The sequence below is a fragment of the Anser anser genome, assembly GCF_964211835.1.
Source record: "Anser anser genome assembly, chromosome: 2".
NCBI classification, from domain to species: domain Eukaryota; kingdom Metazoa; phylum Chordata; class Aves; order Anseriformes; family Anatidae; genus Anser; species Anser anser.
Genome location: NC_139721.1, coordinates 38,537,023 through 38,563,382, shown reverse-complemented (window position 1 = coordinate 38,563,382; position 26,360 = coordinate 38,537,023). Strand labels below are relative to the sequence as shown.

Below are 26,360 nucleotides of genomic sequence, written 5' to 3'. Positions count from 1 at the left end.
GCCAGGATTGGAAGGACCCCCTAGGGAAGGGTCTATGGGACTTCTTGAGACACGCATGCTCACATCATGCCCACTGCCTCTCTGAGCAATGCAACATCCATTTTTCCCCTTTGCCATTGAGATTGCTAGGACATCTACCTCTCCTCAGAGATCTAGAGGACATGACTAAAATATATAGCTCCTGAGAACACAGATGTTCTGCTTTCAGCATCTAGTTGCTGGTATTTTTACCAAATGCTCTGTCACTTCCCAGGCACATCTCAAGAGGGCTGAATTATGCTCATCTAGACAGATTTGTGTTCAGTGCTTCACGTCAGCTGGACAAAATCCCTCATTTCTGCCTGAGGCTCATTAACCTGGGTTAATAAACTCTCATTATCCAAGGTTTCCTCAATCGACTGTTGAACTGATGATGAGCTTCCAATACATAGCTACATCAGAGTGAGAGGTTTAACATCATGTAATTAAAATCCCCATTATTCTAGCATGAAGGTGACTGAACAGACACAGCAAACTATGTGTATTAATTCAGAAAGTAACGATGCAGAGTGAAAGCACTCAGCCCTTCTTTCATCCAGAGGTCTTCCCATGCATCAGCAGGACATGGCTTAAGCAACTTCAAATGCTGGGAGGAACAAACAAGTCATTTAAAATCAGGGAGTGAGTCAGGGGAGGTGCACGGTATAACTTTTCTATATTGCAAGTGAAGGGGCACAAGATGTCTAAGATAACCTAACAATCAGTAGGAAGCTGAAAGAGCTGTGAAAAAGTCCATGTAGAAATACTGCTTCTGATTTGAAGTAGCACATCCACACTCCATCAAGTGGGCTTTCTAATTTAGGCTATGCACAGGCAAGGGATGCACTCTGTGGTGAGGTGTAAGCATGACTTTTGTGCCCCTAGACTTGTCTTGCTGACTCATTTCCTTCCCTTTTACAAGGCAGATTATTCTTCTAAATATCAACTGTCTGGTACTGTCCCAGGGCATGTGTCAACCTTTTCCTAGTCAAGTTTGAGGAAAAACTTTCTCGTCGAGCTGTCTTTGAGAATGCTGAGTTAGAAAATATACACAGGCAAATAATTCTCTTAACCAGTTAGCTCTGTTAGATTTTCCTTAGGGTTTTTAGATCTATGTGTCTTAAGTAAAATATAGACTGGAAAATTATTATGAATGTATAAAGAGTCCCAGGCAAAATAGTTTTTAAAGAAAAACAGTCATGACAAGGAAAATAAAGATATTTAAATATCTGTGTTCACTATACAAGAAGCTGAACTCAAGAGGAGATGATTCAATTTCCAAGTGATAATAACAATCTCAATTAATTCAGAATCTTATCATAATCTTGTTACAAAAGCAAAATTTTATCCCATTTCTGCACATGTCTGGGCAGGTGATTTTGGTCTCAACAGAGAATGATGCATTCTTAAAAGTAGGTTTATATATATTTCCATTCAAGGTTATTGGCCAATGGGATTAATGAGATTGCTCAAGTAAATTCAACCTAGCAACCCTAAACAACAATTTCAAAATTTAGACCAGTTTAAGAATGTCAGTTCATTTCAGTGTTAGTTTGTCCATGTAACACAGAAAATCCTTGTTGCTTCTACGCACAGAACTCCTGTATGTTAAATCAACCATCCAGTCAGAACAATCCATGCTATAGCTCTCTGAGAAATGGGGGGGAAGAGGGATAAAAGTTTTCTATCAGTTTCTTCTCTGATGTCCTAATTCCCTGGGTCCTGATGTCTCCCTCTCCCCTTGTGTGACTGAATACATATGAAAAATGAGCAAAATGAAGCCACCTCATTACTGAATGAGAAGGGGATGTAACATTTTGTCATATAACGTCCATGCTTCCAGATGCAGAACTAGGATGAGTCTTATACTCTCCCTGCCTCTATGAAGGATACATGAGACATCATGACCAGATAGTTGCCAAAAAGAACCATGTGGGTGGTAGTTTTGAAACTCCTCTAATTACTATGGAATTCCAGCAGTTTTGCAAACTTCCTGGAAAGATAAGTGATGGCAGAATGTTTGGTTTAGAAGCTATTCAGAAGCTTCAGAATCTTTCTGTATAAAAAATGCCTCAGTTCTCTTGATCCAAAATTTGTTCAATATTAGACCACATTTTTTTAGAATACTTAGGTCCTTTGCAAAAGCTTCTGTGTTGAGGAAGCATGACTGACTTCTTCAATAGCAAAGAAAAGGTAATCAGATACAAATAGTAATTATGTCTTTCTGTCCTTCAGTTGTACTTCTTTTTTGAAAATTATTTATTTTGCCACTTGGTTAAAGAAATAAAAAATACATTTTTCTACATGATAGTAAATTCACCAGTATGTCTCGCAGTTACAAGCTGGTTTCTTAAGATAAATGCAACATTCAAGAGTTGTGTCTTCCCCAGCCTTACAGTCTTCCCAGATTTCATCATGCTTTTCTCTCTACCTGGAGGTATGGTATCCAGGAATGGAAATTTTATATATTTTATTTAAGTAGGTAGATGTGACTCCACTTCTTAGTAACATAAATAGAGTTTCCAGTGGTGATTTTAAAAAGGCCTGAATCAGCTTTGACATGTGGGGGATGGAAAATAATTTGGAAAGATTGTTTATTTCAAGTCTCTGACAAGTGATTTGGGTCAACCACTGATACTTGACCCTGGCTCTGCCCTCTCCGTCACACCCAGATTGCATTTTCACCTGTTTCCAGATTGATTTTCAAGCTAGAGAAGTGTTTTTATTCAATTTTTATTCACTCTCACTTTGTATGGTCCACCTCTTGTCTAATGCTTTATTTCATAACACTGAAAACAAAAGGAAGAATGGGTTTGCTTTCCAGTTTCAGAGGTGTTTGGTTAGGCACGTCTGCTTAGCACTAGGAATTCACAGCCCACAGCTCCTCTGTGCTAAGTGGCAGGAACAGCACTTATGCTTTGACATGCATTCAAGTCAAATGCCTGAGCTGTGCTAAGGGTTTCTGGTTTCTGTCCAGATTGTGAATATATATCAGCTATGCAGGTGTGAATAATAACTGTATTTTTGGTATCATTACTAAAATCAGTAATTGAGAGAGCTTATCACAGTACAGCAAACTAAATGGATCACAGGTCCAGTCTAAGTCCCTCTGTGCTGTTCTTGAAAAGGTGATCTGGTAATCAAATGATAATTTTATGCAGCATGTAGCACCTTTTTCATGTAAAATATATGCTCAGGACTTTAATTATTAACATATTATTCTATAATATGTCTAATTAAAATTCATAGCCAAGATGATAATAAGATTCCCACAACATTTTAATATGGGAGACATCTACATAATAGAGCAAAATCACACAACAGGCAGTGTGACACACACATACACGCCTTCCTGGCATAACTGCTTTTTTCCCCATTTTTTTTTTTAGTGAGGAGCACAATTCAACAAATACTCTGCTGACCAAAAAGACATGTCAGTCATGGGACCACTTTGTCCAGTCTGTTTTGGGAAGATTTTGCCATTAAGAAATATTTTAAACTCTCAATAAAAGTTGATCATCTTGAATTCTGACACCTGTGAAACACTGATTTGTGAAACGTCTTGATGACATTTCACCTGCACTGCACAATGGATAGTGTTACTGGGTGTCCATGAGTCTATAGGCTGAAAATGTTAATGACAGTGAATAACTTGTTTATTCAGTGTGGCCATGAACCACACTGGATGGCTCATTACACACTTAATGACTTGAGACGAACAAATTGATTTTCTAAGTTGTTGTCCCAGTATTAAAATTGGAACAGCAATTGAGGGTCAAACCAAAACAGAAAACATCCAGTTCATTATTTGATTTACAAAAAGGTTTCATTTCATTTTGGAATATTTCTCTCTCCTTTTCTTGTCACATTGAAGCTACATATCAAAAATAGAAAATAAAAATCACATTTCAAAATAAAAGGTGCAAATACTTGTTTGTGCACTTGCTTGCTGTTGTTGTTGATGATGATTTTTTTCCCTCATTCTTTTTGGCAAAGCTTTTCCTCAGATAAATGCAAGTAGTTTCAGTCAATCTGTTGTTTATTCTGTGAATAAATTGTTTTCCTAACAAACGCTTGGCCACATGAGCTTTGTCTTTGCAGTTGAGGCAGGCAGATGCTGTGTCACACTCACTTGCTAGTGCTAGCTTGAGAAGTGGGTGGCTGCTCTGGTGGCAAACACCACAGCTAAGAAGCCCTGTTGAGATGTCAGTATATATGCTACTTTGGGCTTGTCATCATGTCAACGTAACTGTGCAGCTACTGATCAACTTCTGACTGACAGTAAATGCTGAAAATTTCCAGAAATTGTTCTCTAACAGAAATAAAGTTCTTTTATTGTGGTTTAGTTGTTACTACCTGAAATAAATTAGGTACCTATTTGTATCAACTTGCACGGTTGAAAAACTAGATAGCACTGAATGGAAGAGTGGACATACTTCACTGAAGGATAATTAGTGCATGAAAAAGAAGGGTTTAGTAGGATTTTGATCTGGTCATTTTGTCAGCAAGATCGTTTCTTTTTTACCTAACTAAAGGAGTAAATGGTCATGTGAGACTGGTTAAGTGTTTATTAAATTGTTTCCTGTTGTTTCCATGTCTGGAGCTTGTTTACCTCACAGAAAAGACTGTATTCCCAGGGCCAGGGGAGAGGGGTATTTGGATGCTCCCTAGAGGCATGTGACAGAGATAAATTACAGAACAAGGGGGTTGGCTTATGGTGAGGACATTCATACCTTGATTTTTAGAGAAGTCTGTGCCTAGTTCCAAATACCCTATGAAAGCAGAAGAGAGTACACCTGTTTGCTGCTTTTACACATTTTTGTTTGTTAGGTAATTTACAAGCATTGCAACCCTCCAAGATGCTGGAGAGCTGCAGTGAATTGCTTCCTCTAAGAGGCTGAATTAGACTTCATGAATTTCATGTGTTTTGTCTATTTGGTTGGTTGGCTGGTTTTGTTTTGTTTTCCTAAAACCAAAGGACTTTATTGACAAGACATTCTGTTTTACAAGAGGTGATATTTTTTAATGACTGCTTGTTTCTATCTTCACCTGTTTCAGTACAACACAGAATATACATTGAGTAGCTGTAAACATTGTAACTGAGTGTTTATTACAGTCTGACACTCTGATTTTTTAGAAAATATACTTTTCTGCCTTTCCATGAGTAAAAACAAATACAGAAATAAAGACCACCAGAATAAGGAAAGTGCTATATCTTCTAGGAGACATAGTAGTCCATGTGACCTCTTCAGAATCAGCATTTCACCTCTAAACAGATAGGTGGTTTAGTATTTAAAAAAAAAAAAAAAGGGATTCTTCAATATGTCATATTTTGGTGAGGTGAGTTATCTTTAGTATCCTTTTAAGCTTTTACCCTACTCTAAGTCCTACTAAATACCTGGTAATATCAGGAGATCCAGAAGTACTGCTGCAGAATGTCACTGAACAGAAAGTGCTGAGCTCTTAAAAGGCAAATGTTTCTGGATGAAGTGAAGTGATGTTGTTTTCGCTTTTCTTGCAAATTATTTTCTTACAATCAATCATCACCTTTTATTCAATCCTCTTTCACCTCAAAAAGCCCGTGTGTCACAAGCTTGGAGGTGAAGTTAAAAAAGAAATATCTACTTAGTGAAAAACAAGCGAGTCTTTTGGAAAGTCCTGAGTTTGTACTTGTAAATGTTCAACACCAGTGTTCTGAGACAGGTCAGGTTCTCAGGTAGTCCAAGGGGATCTGGGTCCTGAGGTTGTGGTCATGCTGCAAAATGTGCTCAACTGCTCTCAGCTCCAAGGATGACTTGCAAAATCATGCATTATATAAAGCAATGTAACAACCAACAGGGTCATGAAATATCCTGTTTATTTATTTATTTATTTTTAAAACTTACTGCTTTTTTCAGTGACCAAAGCATTGATCAAAGCATTGCATGGGAGCAGAGGTCTCACTGAATTCACTAATATCTGATGTAAATGTAAAATTTTCCTGGCTAGCACTGAAATGTTCTTGGGACACACATGGAGTTACACACAGGATAGCACCTGGAGCAGGGAAGGACGTTATCCTAATGTGTGGGATCCTGATTCATATTCTCAGGATAATAATAGGCTTGACAGCTCTCACAAAAAATATTTCTCTGTTTTTTTTTTTTTTTTTCAGCAAAAAATTCTCCCACAAGACCCATAGAGTCCCAAAAGGGAGTAAAGCATTACCTCCTTCCTAGTCAAGCAAGTAATGAACATTTGACTGTGGTAATATTGAAATCTGCTAAAGAGTCAAAACAGGCAAACCAGAAGTCATCATGATATCCCCTTTCCTCGAAACAGAAATCATCATGATATCCCTCCTCTTCTCGTAGCAAACACGCACTTCCAGGGACAGTGTTGCAGCTGGTGGGCTTCCTCCTGTTTTATTAAAGAAAGTTTAGGTAGGAGAAAGAAGACAAACCTTGCAATCTATTTCCTGGCAGGCAAGCTGAACTCTTAGGATATCAATACTCTTCATATATCCTGTTATTTTAGTTCATTCTTTTTTTTTCATTGATAGATTGCTAGGGTGGAGAATCATGAATGAATTGTCATTAGAGAATAGATGTCTTCAGAGACAGAAAAATCTTTAAGGAAAAGAGCAGATAAAGGAAGCCATTAATTGGAGACAGGGAGAGTGCCCTGGGAACATGTGATTATATTTTTTCCTCCTGTTTCTGTACTCCTTCCTAGCTGTCTGTATTTGACAATTGTCAGAGACAGAACAGTGGGCTAGCTGGATCCGGCTCAACAAGAACTTTCTTGTGCTTTTATGAAAGGATTAAATAAATAAATAAATAAATAAAATGAAGTATTTGGGCAAGGAATTGTTGAATTCCCAAGTGTTTTTCTTCTTTGTAATAGCCCTGAGACAAAGAAAAGACAATCAGAGATCACTCTGGTGTCAGCAGCCAGCCATTAACACCAAGTAAGTGGTGCGAGTGAACCTTACAGCAAGCAAGGTCAAGGATGGAAGAGAAGGAAGCGGTGTTCAAATCTAGTCCTAAGATTTGGGGAATTTCCTACTCTCTCGTTTTCTGCTTTCCTTGATAATAAATGTATGAGGGACTGTTTATTTTCCAAACCTAAGGGCACGAGGGTCATTGATAAGATGTGGAGGCCCACCTTAAATAGTTGCCAAAGCAAGAAATCCTTTGAAGGGTATCATTCTTCTCTGAAGAACAAAGGAGGTGGTATGAAGGGAGAAGAATATGCTGATAGGCAACCTCAGAGAGGAAGACACCCTGGGAAGTCTTCCAAAACATGGCCTCATGTGAGACCATTGACTGCAGTGGGGAGTCGTTCAGATTGCAAAGGTGACAAGGTAGAGTTTTCTGTGCAAAGTGTTATTCAATGAAAAGTAAAGCAAAAGATGAGAAGATTCTCATGCAAATGTCCAAGATGTCAAGCCACTGTGAAACTCACCTGTCAGGCGTGTTTGATTCCCTTTCATATTGTCTGATGAATATTCACCCCTGGTGGTCTCATATCAAGGCAAGCTGCCAACAATTCTTTTGGGTTTCTACCAATAAATTAAGTCCTTCAAGGTAGCACACAGTTAACATTCAGCATTTTCTCCATTTAAATGTCAGATTATTTCATCTTCCCAAACCCATGACAGTGAAGGCAGCTTTTAAAATCCACCATCATGATACTGCAGTTGCTTCCCAAAGCCTGGTACCACAATGAAAAGAAAAAGCAGATTCTTTATTGGTGTGTGTGAAACTCTGAAATTCTCACAGATACAACCATTGCAGTCTGTTCAGAATATGAAGTAACATCTGCCTTCCCTCCATCACCCTGGCTCACCATTACATCATTGCGTATGTTGGCATGTCTGGAGTCAAGGCATACAATCCTGCATGGCACGGCAAAAATGCATGGCTGACATCTTCCTTCTTGTCATACAGCCAGTTCCACTGAAAACACACCTAGCTTGTATTATCCATAATAAAATATACATATAAAATCCAAAGCTGAACCAAAGATTGGTGAATTGAATGGAAAAGTTCCTAATTTTCCTCAGTAAAGTCAGACCCATAAGCACAGTGTCCTTCAGAAATAGTTTGTCATTTTGACAACCCATTCTGTAACATGAACCCCTTGGAGCTGGGACTGTACTTTGCAACTACAGTTTCCACTGACATTAAAATCTGTTATAAAACCAAGATGCTCATCAAGCAGAAAGAGACAACACACAGCAACTTTCCCTGCTTCAGGCACTGTCAAGTGTTATTCAGGCCCTCTTCTAAATAGAGAAACTATGCATATCTTCTGTATGTAAAATGTGCATGCACTACATTTTAATCTTTTCTTCAATTATCATCCACAGATTTCTATCCTTCGAATTCTGTCTTCTAAAAAACTTCTAAATTCTTCTAAATATATAAAAATATTTTTTCTAAATAGTTTAGAGTACAGACACATGATTGAATGTGTATAAATTAATGAGACTCTACAAGTTACCATATTTATTTGGTAGAGGTGAAAAATGGCAGTGTACCTGTTGTTAACCCACCACAGTTCTGTGGAAATCAGTTTAGGAAACTCAGATCTCCCCAGTGTACAGTCACAGAAGTGTCAGTGATCGACACATAGTAGTATCCACCTCTCATCTTGTGGTTTTCCTCTGCTGCCAGTCAGGAATACTCTTTGATGTTTAGGTGCAAAATACATCAGGTTCACCTAAACCACCCTGGAAAGTTTTACTTGCAATGCTATAGGCCAGGTGTGATGAGGGATGGCAAACAGAAGGTACAAAGAGATTATTAGAAGTGATGGGACAATAACCTCTCTTGCTGTTTCAGAAATGCACCCCTGTTTTCATGTGTTGAGTTTTACTTCACAGTATTTTTTTTCCTGTGTCTCAGCAGAGACAAGGCTTTTTGTTTTGTCTGTATGTCTTTTGAATCATACAGAATTAGTGCATGCAGGAAGGTGCAGTTTTCCTCAGCTTCCAACTGGCACTGTTACCTTCATGTTTTGCTAGGACGATCAGACACTTCTGCGGTATGCACTATTTATTTAGAAGAATACTTTACAAAGCAGCAGGGAGGAATGAAGCTTTCAACATGGGGCTCTAAAAAACCATGGGAAGACAATCAAAATTAAAGACAAAACAAACAGTCTTGCCCAGGGTTTTGCTTCAACAAACTTAGCTGAGCCAGGACAGGAGAACAGATAATGGGAAGGGTGAAGGAATGGCAGCGATGGGGGGAAAAAAGGCACTTCAAAAAAATTAGCATCAGGTCTTGGTTTTCAGTCTGAATCTGAAACCTGCAGCAAGCCTTTCAAGACACCAGAAACAAATATTCCTGATCTGGTAGACAGGGATTTCTTGGAGGTGTAGGGAAAGTCAGAAGAAGTTAGAGCAAGGAAATGTTAGTGTCCCACCAACCGGCACCTCTGCCTCCAGCTAGCCCACGTCACACCGACAGCTCACAGAGAAGAGGACAGAAGAGGTCAGAGAGAAGGTCAGAGAGAAACTGTAGGACGGTATGACGTGTGTGTGTGTGTATCCCTGAGTGTGGGGCAGGTCCAGCCACAGGGCGTGGAGCTGGCCCTGGGAACTTACCCAACATAGGTGCATAACGTGATGCATCCTGGAGAGGGATTGGACCTGCCATGGGGAGCTGAGTCCTGTACTCCTGCCATAAGCACGAGGGCTGTGCTTATCCCTGGCTGTCACTGGTACTGAATATGAATGATACTTTTGCAATAAGGAAGAGGCAACTATGTGACTGCTTTAAACTCTCTCGCAGGGAGTCTTATTCCAGAACATTTTAATTTATGCTTTATTGTTGCTGCAATTGCTGCTACTACCACCTTTACATTTTCAGGGGTTGCTTGATTATTGCCCTGGCATGCTTTGATTTATTTATTTTCTAATTTTATTTTTTTTTAAGGAATGAAGAAATGGGTTAAAAATAAACCCCTGTTTACTAAAATAAGAGAAAACCTATGGAGCTGTGATGTGACTAGATAAATCAGCTATTCTTTCTTAAGTGCACTCTTTCCATGAGCAGATAGTCTGCTGTTATGAACTGTCTGAAGCCAGAGAAACATCGAGTTGTGACAGTGCCAATGGGGAGAACTTGTTTTTCTGCCTTCCTCTTCTTCCTTCCTTTCTTCTCTCCCTTACAGCTTCTGCTTACTAAACTGGTCTCTGTAAGCAGTGTGGGAGACCTTATTCTTTTCCCTGCAGGGGAACAGAGGCTGCTCCTGACACTTTTAAAGGAGATGGAAAGAAACTGACATTTCACATTTCCACTCCAAGTTGTGAGTACAGCAACAATGGGGAGAATAAACTGATGATGGTTAGATTGATTGAAGAGGGGAAGGGACCATGAATCATTTATTACCAAGTGGCTATTTTAAGGTCCTCCTACAAGCTCTCCATTTTCCTACCACTTCCCTTCCTAAGCACATCTGCGCTGATTTTTAATGCAATTCAGGTTCTAAACACCAAGTAGTCACCAGTGCTCAATAAGCTCCTGGGATGCCCCGTGCTGTCACCTGGACCTGTGGAACTAAGCTGCAATATCCATGCCACCAGTTCTGCCACAGCCGTGTCCTTCAGTTCCTCCTGTCACATGTGCTGGTGCTCAGCTTCCTCAGCCTGCATGGGTATCCTCTGTGTCTTTTTCCAGCAAACAGCACTGTGGCTCTTGCCTCTGGGAATTGGATAAAACTTTCTTCACCCACTTCTTTGCACATGTCCATCTGGTGCAGCAGTCTCACTTGCATCTGGGATGAGTCCACTGCACATTGACATGACTACGGCCCACCATTATCACTACTAATATAATTTCACAAACCGTACTAGACTTGCTGCTTTGCTCTATCTGTCTTGAGACACCTGTGAGGTCAAAGTGACTCTGACAGCTGGCTGACAAGCACAAGCATCTTGTTTTCAGAGGCTGTATGACCTCTCAAGCCTCACTGGTGCCGCTGTAATTTCACAATGCAAAATACAGCCCTGTATGTGACTTACACCTCCTGCACGTATTTCCTCAGTAGCACTTTGAAGCCTTTTGGAGGCTTGGTTATGTGCAAATTTCCTTACAGGTCTTCCATCTGAAAAGTCTGCTGGAAGATGCATTCCCGTAGCTTTCTCTGGAATCTTCTGAGATATTTCTGTAAATTTTACATCCTTATTTGTTTAGTTTACACCAGAATTTGTAGTCTATTCTGAGTTAGTTGAAGGCTCCAGACAGGATTTTTTTTTTTACACTTCCCCTCCATCCTTCCTCCCCCAATCTAACATAATTTATGTATAACAGTATTGTTTATACTGTCAAATTTGTTGCATTTCCATGTCAAAAACCTCTGGCTTCAAGTGCAACCCAATGACTTTCTGAGAAAATGATTTCCTAAAGAGATAATGATCATGCACAAATGGATGCCCCAGTTTCATAAGGTCACCTCCCAGAGTGTTACTGTCCTTTCGGTTTCTCATTAGAGACATTGCAAAAGATGCCAGGTTTTAGGTCATTCATATGCAAATGAAACGTTTCAACATTTTTGCTTGATTTTTACATGATCTGTAAGAGCAGTACTTTCACTTCTACTTATAAGCTTCTCCCCAAAGCAATAAGCTTCTCTTATTGTAGCCTGAATTATGGCAAGACAAACTTTGTAGATGAGCTGTGAACCATCTCAACTTTCATCTCTATTCTATACTCTGTTGAGAGTTCCTGTATTCCCTCAAAAATTCATAGGTTTCCTCTTCAGTTGCTGTCAATACTTGCCCATACAGTGAATGAATATGATCTCTGAGATCCAATATTTGGCATATTTTTAACTCTGTAATAAGTATTATTTTTCCTTCTGGTATTGATATAAATTATAAATTTTCCATATTTTTCTACATTTTTCTTTATCCATACAGTTACTGACATAATTCTACAATGGAATAAAGTTTAACTCTGTAAGACCAGAGCTTCATTAACTCATACTATCAGTGACTTGTCTCTGCTGATAGCGGTGTTCCTGGTGCATCTAAACATCATAGAAAATCAGTCCATGTCCCATAAGACTTCAGGTGGACAGACTATGCTGTTTAATATTGCTTGCATGAAGAAGTCTTCATCCCTTCTCCAGTGACTTCTGCTGATGTTTGTAAGAGTCTATGTAGTGATGTGATTCTTTTCTGAATGACAGATATCATCTTTCATGAGTTGTTTGTCCATTCTAAGTTTCTCAGTGGCTTGGGTTTTGGAGGCTTCCATGGTGACTGCTTTATGCATTCCTCCCTCCATCTCATTTGCAGAAACACTGTGAGTTTCTTTTCATATCCATATTGTCAAAGCAACATTTAACCACCTCAAACTTCAGGAAAGTCCCTCTTTGATTTACAAATGTTAATTGCTTTGCCTAAGTTTATTCTAGGTATATCAGTAGATGTTTCCTTGAATGATTTTTCCCAGAATCTAATTGTGATCTTATGAGGAACTGAATGTGACTCCCAAAATTTCAAAACAGTTTTTGAACTTTCTATCAGTCACAAAAAAAACATTTAAATTTTACTTTTTTTTTTGTCATGTCTGTTTAAAAACATACACCTGACACGTTTCACTTTACCTTGAGAGTAGTACTCAAATTGCTATAATAATCCTTCATAATTAGCCTCCTCTGCCTAAGTTAATGGGGAAATATTTTTAACAACCGAAGTGCTTCAGAATTTCTCAGTCATAAATTAAGCTGTATTTTCAATACCACTTCTGTCTTATGGATACAGACTGAAGTACAAGGCAAAATGACTCCAATTATCTTCTGTAGTTTGAAAGAATTCCAGTGCTGGCAAGGCTTTTAACTTCTCTGTTTTTCTCTTTAGAATATTTTTTTTTTGCTGCTTATTTTGGGAAAATTAGTTATTAACTAATCACCTTGAGTGGAGAATTTGCTGTGTTCAGTGATGGATTTCACACTGAGCAGGCTTTAATAGCCTGAGCTCCTTCACAACTCAACCAGTAGGTGTGTTGTCCGTGGCCCTTATCTTGAATTTTTGTGCAAAAATATGCTATACAAAAACACTAATGCACATATGTTAGAAATGAGTACTATTTTTAAAAGAAAAGGAAAAAATAAAATAAAAAGAACCACAGGTCAAACATCTACAATGACTCAGCAATACTATTAATTTCTCACTAATGCTCCCACACAGATTTGGCTTTGGTTGTGATTTCCAAATGCTTTCCAAAATGCAGGATTACCAGAAATAACCCAGCACTGCTGGAACGCTAACTAGTGAACAGCATTAAAAAAACACCCTTTCCTAAGCTCTGATTCTTTTCTGAGCCAGTTACTGTTTTCAATAATGGAGAGGTTTTAATTAAGTTGATGGACATAAGTGTGATGGATATGCATTGGAGCATGTGTGAAATACCATAGCAGCTAAGAGGGAATGCAGCTTTTCTGATTACTTGTGTTCACCCAGCACATTGCTGATAACAAGGAAATCATTCTTGGAACAATGGTTCAGAGCAGAGAGTTAGCGATACAGATTTTGCTCTGGTCTGAACAGATTATTTTCTTTTGTTTATTGCTGTCATTTATGTTCCTAGTATGAGTTTTGTGGCTAAGCATATCTTAAATCAGCCTTACCTTCCTGCCCATTAGTCTATAGTAAATTATGGTGTATTTTAAAGATGAAAAATTAGCTTCAGAATTAGATGGAAACTGCAACCTGAAGTGCTGAGTAACCAGAGTTCAGTCGATGATGTCTGTGGAACACGACCAAGTAAATTCCAGAGCAGAGATAGTCTAATAACTGCAGATGCATGCATGCATCTGATGGACCTTTTGCCACAAGAACACACTGCTGTCTTGCTTTCAGCTTGCCCAGGTTCCTTTCTGCAAAGCTGCTTTCTAGTTGCATGGTGCCTAACCCGTGTGCACGGGGTTGTTCTGTCTAAGACAAAACACATTTGTCAATGTGTGTCCCAGCAGCACATTTTTTTTCTCATTCTATCAGGATCGCCCTGAATAGGTGACTCTCTGCCTTAACCTCCACCATATACGTTGCACCCCACAGACTGATACCCTTATCAAAGTTCCTGGGGGTTAGTCACTCCCTAGCATCACCCATTTCATTTATAAAACATTACTGGCTACAGTATGAACCCCAGAGAAAAAAATAGTAAATGACCACAAGGCAGACTTTGTACCTCTGATCTCAGTATTTTAATCTCAGCAATGTGACCAGTGTTTCACCCACACTGTATTCCACGTCCCAAAACCAAAAACTCAGCAGTTTGCTAGACAAAAAAAAAATATGGGACACCATGCCTAAGTCCTTGCTAAAGTTGAGGTAAATGACATCCACTGATTTGCAAATGCCCTGATACTCAAGCAGGGAGCAGTAATAAAACGTTTGAATTTTAACAAGGAGGATATGAGGCAACATGCCTTCAGGTGGAAAGAGTTCTCAGCAGGAACCCTTCATAAGAGAAGACACAAGCTGACTGCCCTGTACTTACCTAGCAAATTTAATGATCTCCAGGGATATGACACAGCACACTCCCAGCCTGTGGGAGGAAAAAGCCTAATTCATTGAAGGCTTCATGTAGTAGTGCTTAATGGGCAACTTAATCCAATCTGAGAAGAAAGAGGAGAAGAAAATTTGTAGGTTTTTCTTTTATCAGAAGTGGGTGAGAAATGGTATCACACCTTCCTGCTAGCCTACTAGCCATAGTTATAGCAAATTCAATGAAGTATTTTGTTCTAATAACTAATAATAAACTAATAACATTTTTTAAGAGTACTAGAGGAGAATGGTGGAATTTTTAGTTTACAGACTGACATTGTGCTGCCTAAAACACAATTAAGAACAACCTTTTGGGGTATGCAGTGCAAATGCTACTAAAGCTATAAACAGCTAGTACCCCTCAGAGTCCTTCAAGGACTCTGTTGGGAGCAGGTGATCATATAGAAGAGGCCAAAGGACTGAAAAAGTGTCCTGGAATTATGTCTCCAGTCTGATAGCCATCTGTGGCTGATGACAATGAAAAGACTGGGAAGCTGCACTGATGAGTGCCTTGCTTCCTTTGCACCTGCACAGGCAGCAGAAATCATCTTCCTGGTGCTATCATTTAAAGCTGTTTTGGAGTTGGAGTTAAGGTTGCAGTAAAGTAAGGCAGCGAGGAATAGGAACTGTGAAGTGGAGGGAAGTTATGCTGTGAAAGCAAGAGAGCTGTTGCAGGGAGTGTAAGCACATATTTCATTTAGCAAAGAATGCAAAGTTTATGCATCATTTAAAGCTGCCAGACCGATAAATGCCCCGATGCTGAGCATTGATGTGATGAGCAGTGTTGGCTGTCAGTTAACACTGCTTTATGTGGTGCAGACAGCACCAAAAAAAAAAAAATTTAAATGGCAAAGTCACACACTAAAAAATTGAGAAATCCCATTATCACAGTACAGCTTCTGGGGGGCCATGGCTCCAGCTGGCTTACCAGACCTCTAGGGGCAACCACTGTAGGCAGAGATCTGAACTCCCAGCCTCTGGTCAGGGTTGCAGGTGGGAGAAAGTATCTGGTGATCTCTAAGGGTTCTGACTGATCACAGCTTTTAAGGTGAGTGGGTATCACTACGATTAGTCCAACGTATGAAGCATCTCATCCTGTCAGTGAGTTCTGGCATATGCACATACATAGTTGCAAAGTCTCACTGGGGCAGTGAAACCATGTGTGTTAGGAAAACCTTATGTGAAGAGTCAGGCTCATGCCCCAAAACTGTGCTTTCAATCTCCACCCTCCAGTAATCACAGAAATATTACTGAAGTGCAGAAAACAATATATACATATATATATATATTTTTTTTTCCCCACAAGCCCTTTGAGAAATCACTTCTCCACCCTCCAGTCCCCCAAACCGTTCCCATAAAGATTTGTGTAGCTCGCTGTTGAAATGTTTAAGCCCAAAATGTAAAACACTGGCAAAGTTATCATAATTGCAAATGGCACATCAAACAGTCTTAGCTATTGGTGATGCTACTAGCACAACCTAATATAAGGACCGTGGGGGAAAATATCAGTATGTTCTCTGTACTGCATAGTGCAAGGCTCTTCTCTGCAAAATGGTCTTCATACCATTCATGTTTCTTAAGTGCAGGGTGTAGAAAATGACATGAAACTTAAAATGCTGCCTGTCACTGTAAAAACAGCTTTCCTAAATAACATGTTTTCCGCAATGGAAAACCATGTATCTTTAGTACTAATCATATATATTTTTTTTGTTCTCAAAACATATTTCAAGGACATTCAGTCAGGTTTCTTATTACCGAGGCACTACTGCATTATTAAAAAAGTAAAAAAAAAGAGAAAGAGATCACAGAAGGGCAGACACAATGAGATTATATTTTATTGCAGAGTTGACACATTGGTCTGCTCCTGTCAGTTTAGCCTTGTGACTATCTGGGATTTTGTGAAACACAAATACATAAAACAAGTTTCCCTTCAGCATGGAGGGATATGGAAGCTAAGCAATCTTACTAACGTATTAGAACAAGGACAGAGATTGAATCATGCAAATAAAAAGGAATTATTTTTACCTAAGACAACATGAGTTGCTTTGTATTGAATCCCCTCAGAGCTGGGTTTCCACCATTGCACACACATTTAGCGTTATGTCTCACTTTAAAAACAAAGTAGGTCAGTCTTCCTCACCCACCCATGCGCACACACACTCCTGCTGAAAGAGACAAAAAGAATTGCAAAATGCTTTCGCCAACGGTACACTGAACAGTGTACATTCATCAAGGATAACAGAGACCATAGAAATTATTTTTAAAAGCATTTGTGCTACATCTAGGTGAAGGGAAAACTTCCATTTTAAAATGAGGTTCCAATTTCAAACAAAGCAGCAAATTCTGAGATTCTTAGTGAAATAGTGAAATAAAGTGGAAATCTAGCTTCTGTTTAGCAGATTACCTTGAGAAAACAGGTGCTAGAAGCCTACTATACCTCTTCAAGGACCTGTATTGAAAAGTCAACACAATGATTTTCTTAACTTCTTTCTATACTCAGAGAAATTTACCAGAAAAGGAATAATCTGTCAATTTTTTTTTAGAGTCATATTTTGTTTGGCAACAAATGCCAACAAAAAACTTCTCCATCATTTTTTTTTCTGACCTTGCTGGGTTATAATCTCATCACAATAATAGTTTATAATCTCCTTTACATGCCTCTCTATAAGTGAACGCACATGCAAAACTTGAAGATAATTCCAGGCTGTGTTCAAGCCAAGACACAGAAGACTTCTGTTGAACGTCAAACAGGTTGCTCAGGACTATCAATAATAAAATCTCCTTTTCTCTATCATCAGGTTTCAATCACAACACAAGTGTAATATGACTGTATGATTTCTGTGTAACACCTTGGTGCTTTCATAGGCAAGATGAAAAGCTTTTCTGCAAAGTCAATAGGTCTCCTGAGAAAAAAGGCAAGTGCCACAAGACCTTTTTTAATTGCTTTTCTTTGCCTGACTTTAACTAATGCTGTGGGCATTTGTCCTTACCATGACAGTTTGGCTTTCATAGCCCCTTTGCTCAGACACAGGGATATATTGGCATAGAGCAGATATAGAAAGCGGCGGTGTGATGAAAGTGTGAAGAAAATGTTGGTTTGGGACAAGAAATAAGCTGCTATACATTGTCCTTTTCAGGTCTGCCACTTGACTCTCTCCTTTCAACAGTCTTTTAAGTTCTAGCAGATTTGCCTTAGTGTGATCTTCTCTGCCCTAACTCCTTCACTCCCCATGCTCTGAACTGCAGTGTCCCACAGATCCATTGCCCTTCAGGATGGGTGCGAGGCCTGACTATGCAAATAGAAATAGCCAGGGGGAGAAAGGTTTAAATTGGATCAGCTAAGGAAAACTGCAGATTTTGTCTACAGTGGTTAATAGCACTAATTAATTTCGTTTAGAGCTTAACTTTTAAGAATTACTCCCAACCTAATATACATATATATATATATATTTAAGTTATTCTTTTTCCAGAAGTGTATATGAAAATAGAACATTTTTCAGGTCAAGATTTTAGTGTTGAACATTTTAGTACTCCCTGTGTGTATTCTTTTTAATGTGTAAGGAAATTAAGGTGGTCTTAAGGTGGTGGAAGATGTCTTAATACTGACTTTTACTACCATTGCTGGACATGCTCATTCTGCTTGTGCACATTTTACTTCAGAAGGCCCTGTATTAAAGGGTTGCAAGAAAAAACACTTTATCACTGCTTTAACTCCAGGCATCAGGGGAAGGGTTGGAGGAGTGTGACTTCTCTCAGAAACATGATATTTGTACAGAAGCTTTGTTCTTCTGATGATTTCAAGCCACCAAAGCTACTAGGTCATTTCCAGCCATGGGCTTGGTAGCCCAGGGAGCACGGAGTGTCACCGCCAACTTGTGGGTACACACTCCAGCAGGCAGCACATGTGTTGGCTCAGCAAGCCTGGAGGCCAGGCTTGCACTGTGCCCAGTGTGCTTTACAGTTCCTAATTAAGCCCTAAACTAGTTTCAGCTTTGATGATCTTCCTACTGCTTTTCCCTTCCCCCACAACTAATTTCAGACTGGCATGTTCAGCGAGATACAGGAATAGAAGCAACACAGCTTGTAGTCACCTTCGCTTCAGAAAGCTGGGGATGGAAGTGTTTCTGAGATAGAATTTACAGCAAAAACCAGGACAATGGAGATGATTTAGCCCAGTTTGCTAGAACTTGCTGCAATGATCACAGCAAGTTTCTAAACTAACTCAAAAAAATTGCCTCTGGCAAATTCTTGTCCCTTCCCATGTGCCCACTTGTTCCTGTGACCCAATTTACACCTTCTCAGCCTAGTGCGTGGCTGTCACTCTTCCTGCTCAACCACAGAGCTCCTGTTCTGGCCTTGCCTCTCTATGAGCTAATCCAGAGCTAGTTGATATGAGTTTGGCAGTACTCAGCCAGGCCCCTGAATGAACATGCTTTTTCTTTTGTGATATAATGCATTCACCTTTTTAATCTGAAAGGAGCATCAGTCTGTAAGTTGTGGGTGAAAGAAACACTTTGAAAACAGTGGGGCCAAGCAGAAAAATAGCACCAGGGTATGGTGTCAGTCCAGAGGTGTTACTTCTCCTAGGATTTTTTCTATTCTTAATTTTTTTTTGAGCTGGTTCAGCAAAGGGTTCCTCGTAAAGAAGTCATGAAGAAATCCCCTTTTGCCCCAAGGTTACAGGTTATTTTGTTGGACCAGATGATATGACAGCATGATTCTATCAGGACAAATCAAAGTTTACTGAGCAAATCTGTGTTCTGTAACCTGATTTATTGGTGCCATCTGCCAACACCCATGAACAGATGCTCTGTAGGACCTCACTAACGTGCAGTAATGACTGGGATAAACCCACCGCAAATGGCTGAATTTTAAAAGTTATAGAGTGTAGCAGGAGAGATAACAAACATAATGAAAAATGTCTAGGAGAATGCATCCTAATGTTCATTTTTCAGTTCAATTTCCCTGACAGCAGTACTTCAGAGCATACTAATCTACATACGTGGGTATATGGTGTAAAAATAAACCAAGCACTCATATTTTTCTGTGATTTAGCTCCATTTTTTTGCCACTGTATGTTTCAAAGAGATCATTTTGGTGTGAGTAGTTACAGTCACTGCTTCACAAAATCAATGAGATCTTCCTGATTGCAAGAATCCCTTTTGCAGTCATAGTTTGGCAGGTCAAAACTGCACTAATATAGTGGGTTTTTTTGTTGATTTTTTTTTTTGTAATGTTTTTTCCCTTCTCTGCAGCTATTTCCAAGCCCTGTGTACTCTGAGGGCATGCCAAGGTAGAAGCAAATGAGTTTGCAATTATTGCCACCAGCAACATTAATTTTGCATTCCTGTCTCTTCGAAAACACAGGGGAGCAAAAAGAGATAACAAAAGGAAGAGCAACTTGTCCGGATGGAGGTGTGAAACGTGCCTGGTCTCTGAGCAGAGCCATGCTCACTCCTGCAGCCCTGGGGACGCTCAAGAGGGATGGGAGCAGCCCAGCCCCAGGTCCCTGCCATCCCCATCCCCATCCCCATCCCCATCCCCACTCCCACTGCTGCCTCCCACCCCTCCTGTCCTGGGTGTCCCCAGCTAAATACTCAGCTCCTAGGAGCTGTATTAAAATTAGAAACTGAAGCTGTAGTGATGGGGGTGGCTCTCTGCTTTCTCTCCTAACCTGCATTGTAAGACAACCTGCCCTGTCCACACCAAGGGTATTACTGGGCATTCATTCAGACATGCTCAGGAAAGCCTTTTTAATAGACACAGCCTGTCCAATACCTGGCAAAGTCATAAAATCAGAGAACAACAACTTTCCATCACTGGCACTGTTTCCGAGGCTGGATTTGGACCCAGGGTTGGAGAGCTGAAAGCCTCCCCTCTTTATTGTACCAGTCCATTAAAATCACCCACTCACAGAAACACTCTGGGGAGAAACTATCACTGAACTATTAATAAAATCTTCCAGAACTATTAATATGGTCTGTGGGAGCTTTAATCCACTGCAGGGACTGATTATGTAAGCAAAGAGGCATGAGGATGCTGTTTTTAGCCTCAGTTTGAATGACCTTTCAGTTTAAACAGTTTTGTTTATGATTGAAATCTGCCTGAATCTAAGAGAAACTATTTTAATTCAAAGGGGATTATATTTTGATTTGCATAAAACTGGCGAGTCTGGTCTAGGTTAAAGAAATGCATTTGGATGGCAAGATGTGTGTTTGCTTATCTGATTGCAAAGGGTTGAGGCTATGAAAGCAGCTTAAAAACATTTGTGTCACAAAATTCAAATGGAATTCAAACCTGGAAGTATGCTATAACTTGTTTTTTGAGCTTAGGTCATTGGTCTATGGAGCCAATTCACACAGTTTGAAAAGATTAGCTGGATTTATATCAGGCTGTATTTATTCCTAATTTTGATATTCCAAAGACTGTTTTACTCCTCTGCCACACGTTGGCATGATGAGATGTTAGAAGATCATCTTGATTTTTAGCTTTCCGAATCAAGCAGTTCAGAACAACAAAGCAGTAAAAGGTTTCTGATGTGTACTCCTGCCAAAAGAAATAGATGTCATGAAGGCAAGAACAGGCTTAAATAGTAAAAAATAGTCTCTCGTTCACCTCATAGCTATCACTCTCAAGCTATTTAGCAGAACATTTTGTACAGAAGATTTTCAGTCTTAGGCTCATTTCAGTTCAGAAATTTCCTAGCACAGGAGGCCTGAGACGAAAAGAGAATCAATGATCTCCACATTTTCTTCTGCTGTGCAAGCTTGGAGACACCTTTCCAACCAGAAACAAAAGATGTATTTAGGCTTGTATGGATATTTAGGTGTCTATGGCAGGTCGGCTCTGGCCCTCAAGTGTTAACCTCATTCTCTTCTTTGGGGATGATGTGGAGGGAAATCACTGAAAGGAGGTTGCTTTTTGTTTGTTTGTATGTTTGTTTTTAAAAAGGAAAATCAGGCAAATGATAAGTCCTACCTAAAGCATCAGTTTCAGTCAATCTACAGGATCAATTAAAACCCCTGTGCTAGGACAATTTTGTCTCTCTATGTTTGCCCATGCTATTTAGGAAAGGTGTCACTGCTGCAAGGTTAGATGTATTCCTTGTTTTAGTTGACTTTGGGTCCCAATGAAATGAAGAAGACCTGGTTTGACTCTGGGGTGAGGTAGCTGCCCAAGTAAGTATCTGGAGTCCTTTCACTGTTTTCTACCTGCTACTGCTGAGTAGCAAACTAGCCAGATTAACACTGGGCTGGATGTGTTTATTCACACTGTAATTGCATCTCTGAGTGACATGAAGTTATGTCCAGCCTGGATTTCAGATAAAATGGCAGTAGTCTACACAAATCATTAGGCTAGTTCCAGCATGCCATATTTTATTTATATCTCTGGCATAACATGTAAATATATCCTCACGATTGGGTATTTTTAACAAGGAATCGGGTTAAGAAAGGGCTCCGTGATCCCAGGGTCCTTTTCACAGTAGGCTCCAGAAAATACACCTCATTATAAAATACACCTTCCCAAGGAATCACGAGACAGGAGAAATCAAAAGAGAATTCCTAAAAGCAAAAGCTCTCCAGCAGAAAATCAATTTCAGCTACTTTCACCTCGCCCCAGGGAAAGCAACAGAGACACTAAGTGGGGTGTGGGAAAGGTCTCATACATCTTCCTAGAGCTGCACAAGACAGACCTCCAGACGAGAGCTTTTCTTTCCAAGACAGCTTTGCGCTAATTAGGGACTTCTGCAAAATTGGAATGCTGCAGCTCCAAACTGTCTGGATGATTCCCATATCAAATTTCTGTGTTTTTTTAAAAAAAAGAAGTATGTTTTTGTCTTTGTTCTAATTGACAGCCTTACAAATGCAGGTGGACTGAGAGATAAAAGTCAAATTGAGCTTATGTGCTTAACAGTGCAAGGAACAAAAATAGCAGAAAGTTAAACACAAAAAATGTTCTTTTTTAATTTATTTTTAATTATTGTTATTATTATTAGTTCTTTATAATGACACTGCCTTTTAAAGGTTCTTTGTGTATTCCTTGGTGTATCTTTAGAATGAAAATACAGCCGTTGCCTTAAAATAAAATTGTTATATGAGAAACTTTTCTGTAACCCTTTATCTACTGATGTACCAGACAGAACCTAGTTTATGGACTTGACAGTCTATGTTGAGTGGACATAAAATTCATTTTCTGTGTAGGACAGTACATTCTCCTCTTTGGTCAACCCTTTCCAGAGGCAGTCTGCCGATTCAAAACTCCAGCTGGTTGCCTTAATTCTCAGCATGCCAGCATTCAGACCTTTTTGGGTAAGGTGGTATCATTAAGGCTGGTGAACATATTTGAAAAAAAAAAAAAAAGTGTTTCCCAGTGTTTCCCTTTGGAAGTTAAGCCTGATATTTCTCACTGAAGATTGCGATTGATATAATCTGTATACTCTAATGAGAAAGCAAAACAATTTTTCTTTTTTTTTCTAGTCAATATAATTCTCCGTGTCTTAAAGTCATTCCCATGCCTCCTATCTCTTATTTCTTTAGTGTGCCTTACTTCACCCTCATATTGACCTATATGACTACTACATCGACCTGTATTGTTATAGTGCAACTCGGGACTGCTGTGGCAGGTCAGTCCCAAAGAGCAAATGAGTCCAAGAACTTCTCCTTTAGAGCTAAGGCTTGTGGGGTGGCAGCTGCTTTGACAAATATAGAAAGATAATAACAATTAAAAAAGAACATCCTGATATCATTTTTTTTTTTTTTTTCCTGTTAAAAGTATTCTGTGAAAAGTTTCAAATCTTCAGATTTTCATTCCCGTGTGGGAGGAAATCAACTGAATATGTGAGTTTTGCATGAGATGGAAATTTTTGTCTCTGGTCTTGTCTAAATCACTTTTGGGTTATGATGGGGTAGGAAGCTCCTTTTGGCTTCACTTCATGCATCTGAAGGCTGATGCTTTTACTAGGTGGGCTCAGAAAAAAGCCAGATTCTCCACTGCTGTTTCTCAGGACAGCCCAGCTGAAGTCACTGCAACCTGCAGCGATCCGTTAGTTTAAATCAGTCAGGGCTGCATCACAAAATTTTATCTAATATCCCAGCAACAATGGAAGTACAGTCATCTTCATAGTGAATGAACACCTCCAAGGAGTATGTGTCCTCCTTGAGAGGGCTCCTGTCTTCTGGCCTGATTACCCACTGGCTTTGCACATAGAATCCAATATTGAGATTTGTAATGATTTCAGCTAAACTGATGTGTTTGAGGTGTGAGAGGCTTATACTTCTGTATTGCTAAAGAAAAGGGTATCACTTAATGCATATGGCCCCTCACAAACATTAACACGATATATTTTGATATGACTGCTAGGGCAATCCACAGCCAGTGCCAGAAGAATATAAATGGTCCTTCATATCTATCCTGGGTGAGGATGGAGGCAGGAGTGCTAAATTGGTGAAATAATTCGACCTTGAAGCTGTGTAAAAGCTACACTGAGCAGGTGTATAAGGGGAGTTCCCATATCATGTCACAAATCTACCCCATAGCCCCACCAGCTGTGCTGTCCCTGATGCTCCAGATAAAGCTGAGAGAAAGCCCTGGGACACCCAGCGCTAATTGTGGGGGAATTAACCTGCCTGAAGCCAAAGCCCTGCAGGAAGAGACCTGGTTGTGCTCTGCCTGTCTCTGCTGAGCTGTGGGGGTTAGGAGCACAGGCAGGAGTAGGAAGGCCCTGTTAGGACCTCTCCGGGCAGATACAGGCACCTCTCTTCTCTCTGGAAGCGTGCTCGCACGCAGGAGCAGCAGCCATCCATCCCGCTGTTCATGCAAGTCAAAGACCCCAGGCTCTTCCCTGACTGACATTTGCTAGATGAGAGCGTCGATACAAAACGCCCGTCGCAATACGCGGCAACCTTTCAAGGCGCGCCAGCAACCTCCTCTTCTATTAAGCGTGCCACGCCGCCCGAGCGGAGCGGGCTGCTTCTGCAAACACCTCCCCGGCAGGACGCCACCTGCATCTTAATGCAGAGGGGGTTTGTGCACAGCCTCGCAGCCAGCGCTTGGCTCTGTCAGTTTCCATGGAGCCGTCGTGGTGCGCTCCCTCTACACCTCCACTTATCAGCCTTTCCCACCCATCCTCCTCCCCAGAGTACGCTGCGCGCTCACCCCGAAAGGTCAGCCATTGTAATGATGATTTTAGCAGGAGGGAGGCAGGGAGGCAGCAGGGTGAAGAGGTGAGCTGCGTGCGGCACTGTGCGTGGGAACTGGGGGCTCGCCTCGCGCAGCACAATGAGAAATTAGAAAGCTTCCCCCTCGAGGGAGCCGCGCTCATCAGCCCTGCCTCGCTTCCCATCCCGGCAAAGTCGGATGGATGCCCTGATGGAGTGAAAAAAGCGTTCAGGCAAAGCGTCTGGAGAGCCTGCTTTAAATCATCAGCAATTGATGCGGTAACGCGTGGAAGGGAGCAGGGACTGTCTGCTAAGAGCAGAAACTGATGCAAATGTTTCTGGGCTTCTTCCTCCTCCCGTCTCCCTCTTGCCCCCTGCCAGCAAGCTCAGCACTCAGTTGCTGTTGCAGATGGAGAGAGGCAGACTTCTCCCTCTGAGTTTCATCCTATTGACTGCCTGACTAAAGCACTGCATCTGTTAACTGGCTTCCATTTCTTTCTTTCTGTAGGACAGCTTTCCTGCCCGCTTTGGAGGAGTCCATTTTGTCAACCAGCCCTGGTACATCCATGCCCTGTACACGCTAATCAAACCATTCCTCAAAGACAAGACAAGGAAAAGGGTAATTAGAAGGGGCTGGGGGAGGTAGGAGGCTGGAGGTCCAAAGGAAAGGAGCAGTCCCCTGCTTTCTCTCTGCATTTTTCATATGGCCTCAGAGAACGACAGCTGTTACCAAGACTTACAGTTTTCAATGATCTGGGTTGGATCAATAACAAGAGACCAAAGATTTGTTATCACTAACCAAGAGTAGATCCTTTCTAACAGGACATGCTCGGGGGTAGAAGTGATGCAGAGGGATTATCAGGCCTGGCTAGAGCCACCTGCAGAGAGGAAAAATTCTGCTCAACACTTTTTGTGGAAGCAAACATTCCCTTTTTGCTTCTTTAGCAATTTGACTTTTTTTCACATGGTGCTAATTCACTTATTTCCACCAAAATTATCCCTGCCTGAAGCCTGTTTGCTCAAGCTGCAGAAAAGGCAGGTGTTCCCCACTGAGACCCATGTGAACTGTTGTCCTGCAGTCACCTTACCTGGTTGTCCACGAAGCTCATGAAACCACCACTGGATCATCTCTCAGAAGGCCCCATTCCCTGCCCTGGGTTGTACAGGACATGGGTAGTGCCAGTCTGAAAGCAAAGAGGAATCAGAAAGCCCAATGTTGCTGAAGCAGCACAAAGCGGCCTCACGCTGCGAAACATCAGTCCCCGGGTGCAGGGCTGGGTTACCCCTCAAAATTTGAGGACCTATTCTTCATATTTTCTTTCAGTAATCCCCACTATCTCCCTTTTCTTTCCACTGCTTTCGTACAAGGTTCCCTCCTCTCACAGTAGCAATAGGTGGGTATTATACCCAACTTGCACTTTCCCCAGTCTGGTACTTAAGAAAATGATGGTGCTGTGCCGAAAGTAATCGAATCAGGCTTTTCACAAGTGTTTATGGTGTCAGCCTAACTCTTCGGCTACACACACCAAAGCTGATCCCTCTCCTCCCAATAAGCACTGGGTGCTCCAGAAGACCCTGCCTGAAACTGTCGAATAATCACACCCCGTGTTTCACTAGTGCTGTTATCACTGAAGCAA

At 40.6% G+C, this 26,360-nt stretch overlaps 1 protein-coding gene across 2 annotated transcripts in view; it reads left to right on the top strand.

Annotated features, from left to right (window-relative positions):
- Positions 1–26,360, top strand: part of CLVS1 (clavesin 1) — a 103,596-nt gene that overhangs the window by 61,719 nt on the left and 15,517 nt on the right. For both annotated transcript variants that reach the window (XM_083823870.1, XM_083823869.1), the window contains exon 4: positions 25,232–25,342. In XM_083823870.1, coding sequence (XP_083679996.1) covers positions 25,232–25,342 — 111 coding nt within the window. The remainder of the gene's footprint in view (positions 1–25,231; positions 25,343–26,360) is intronic.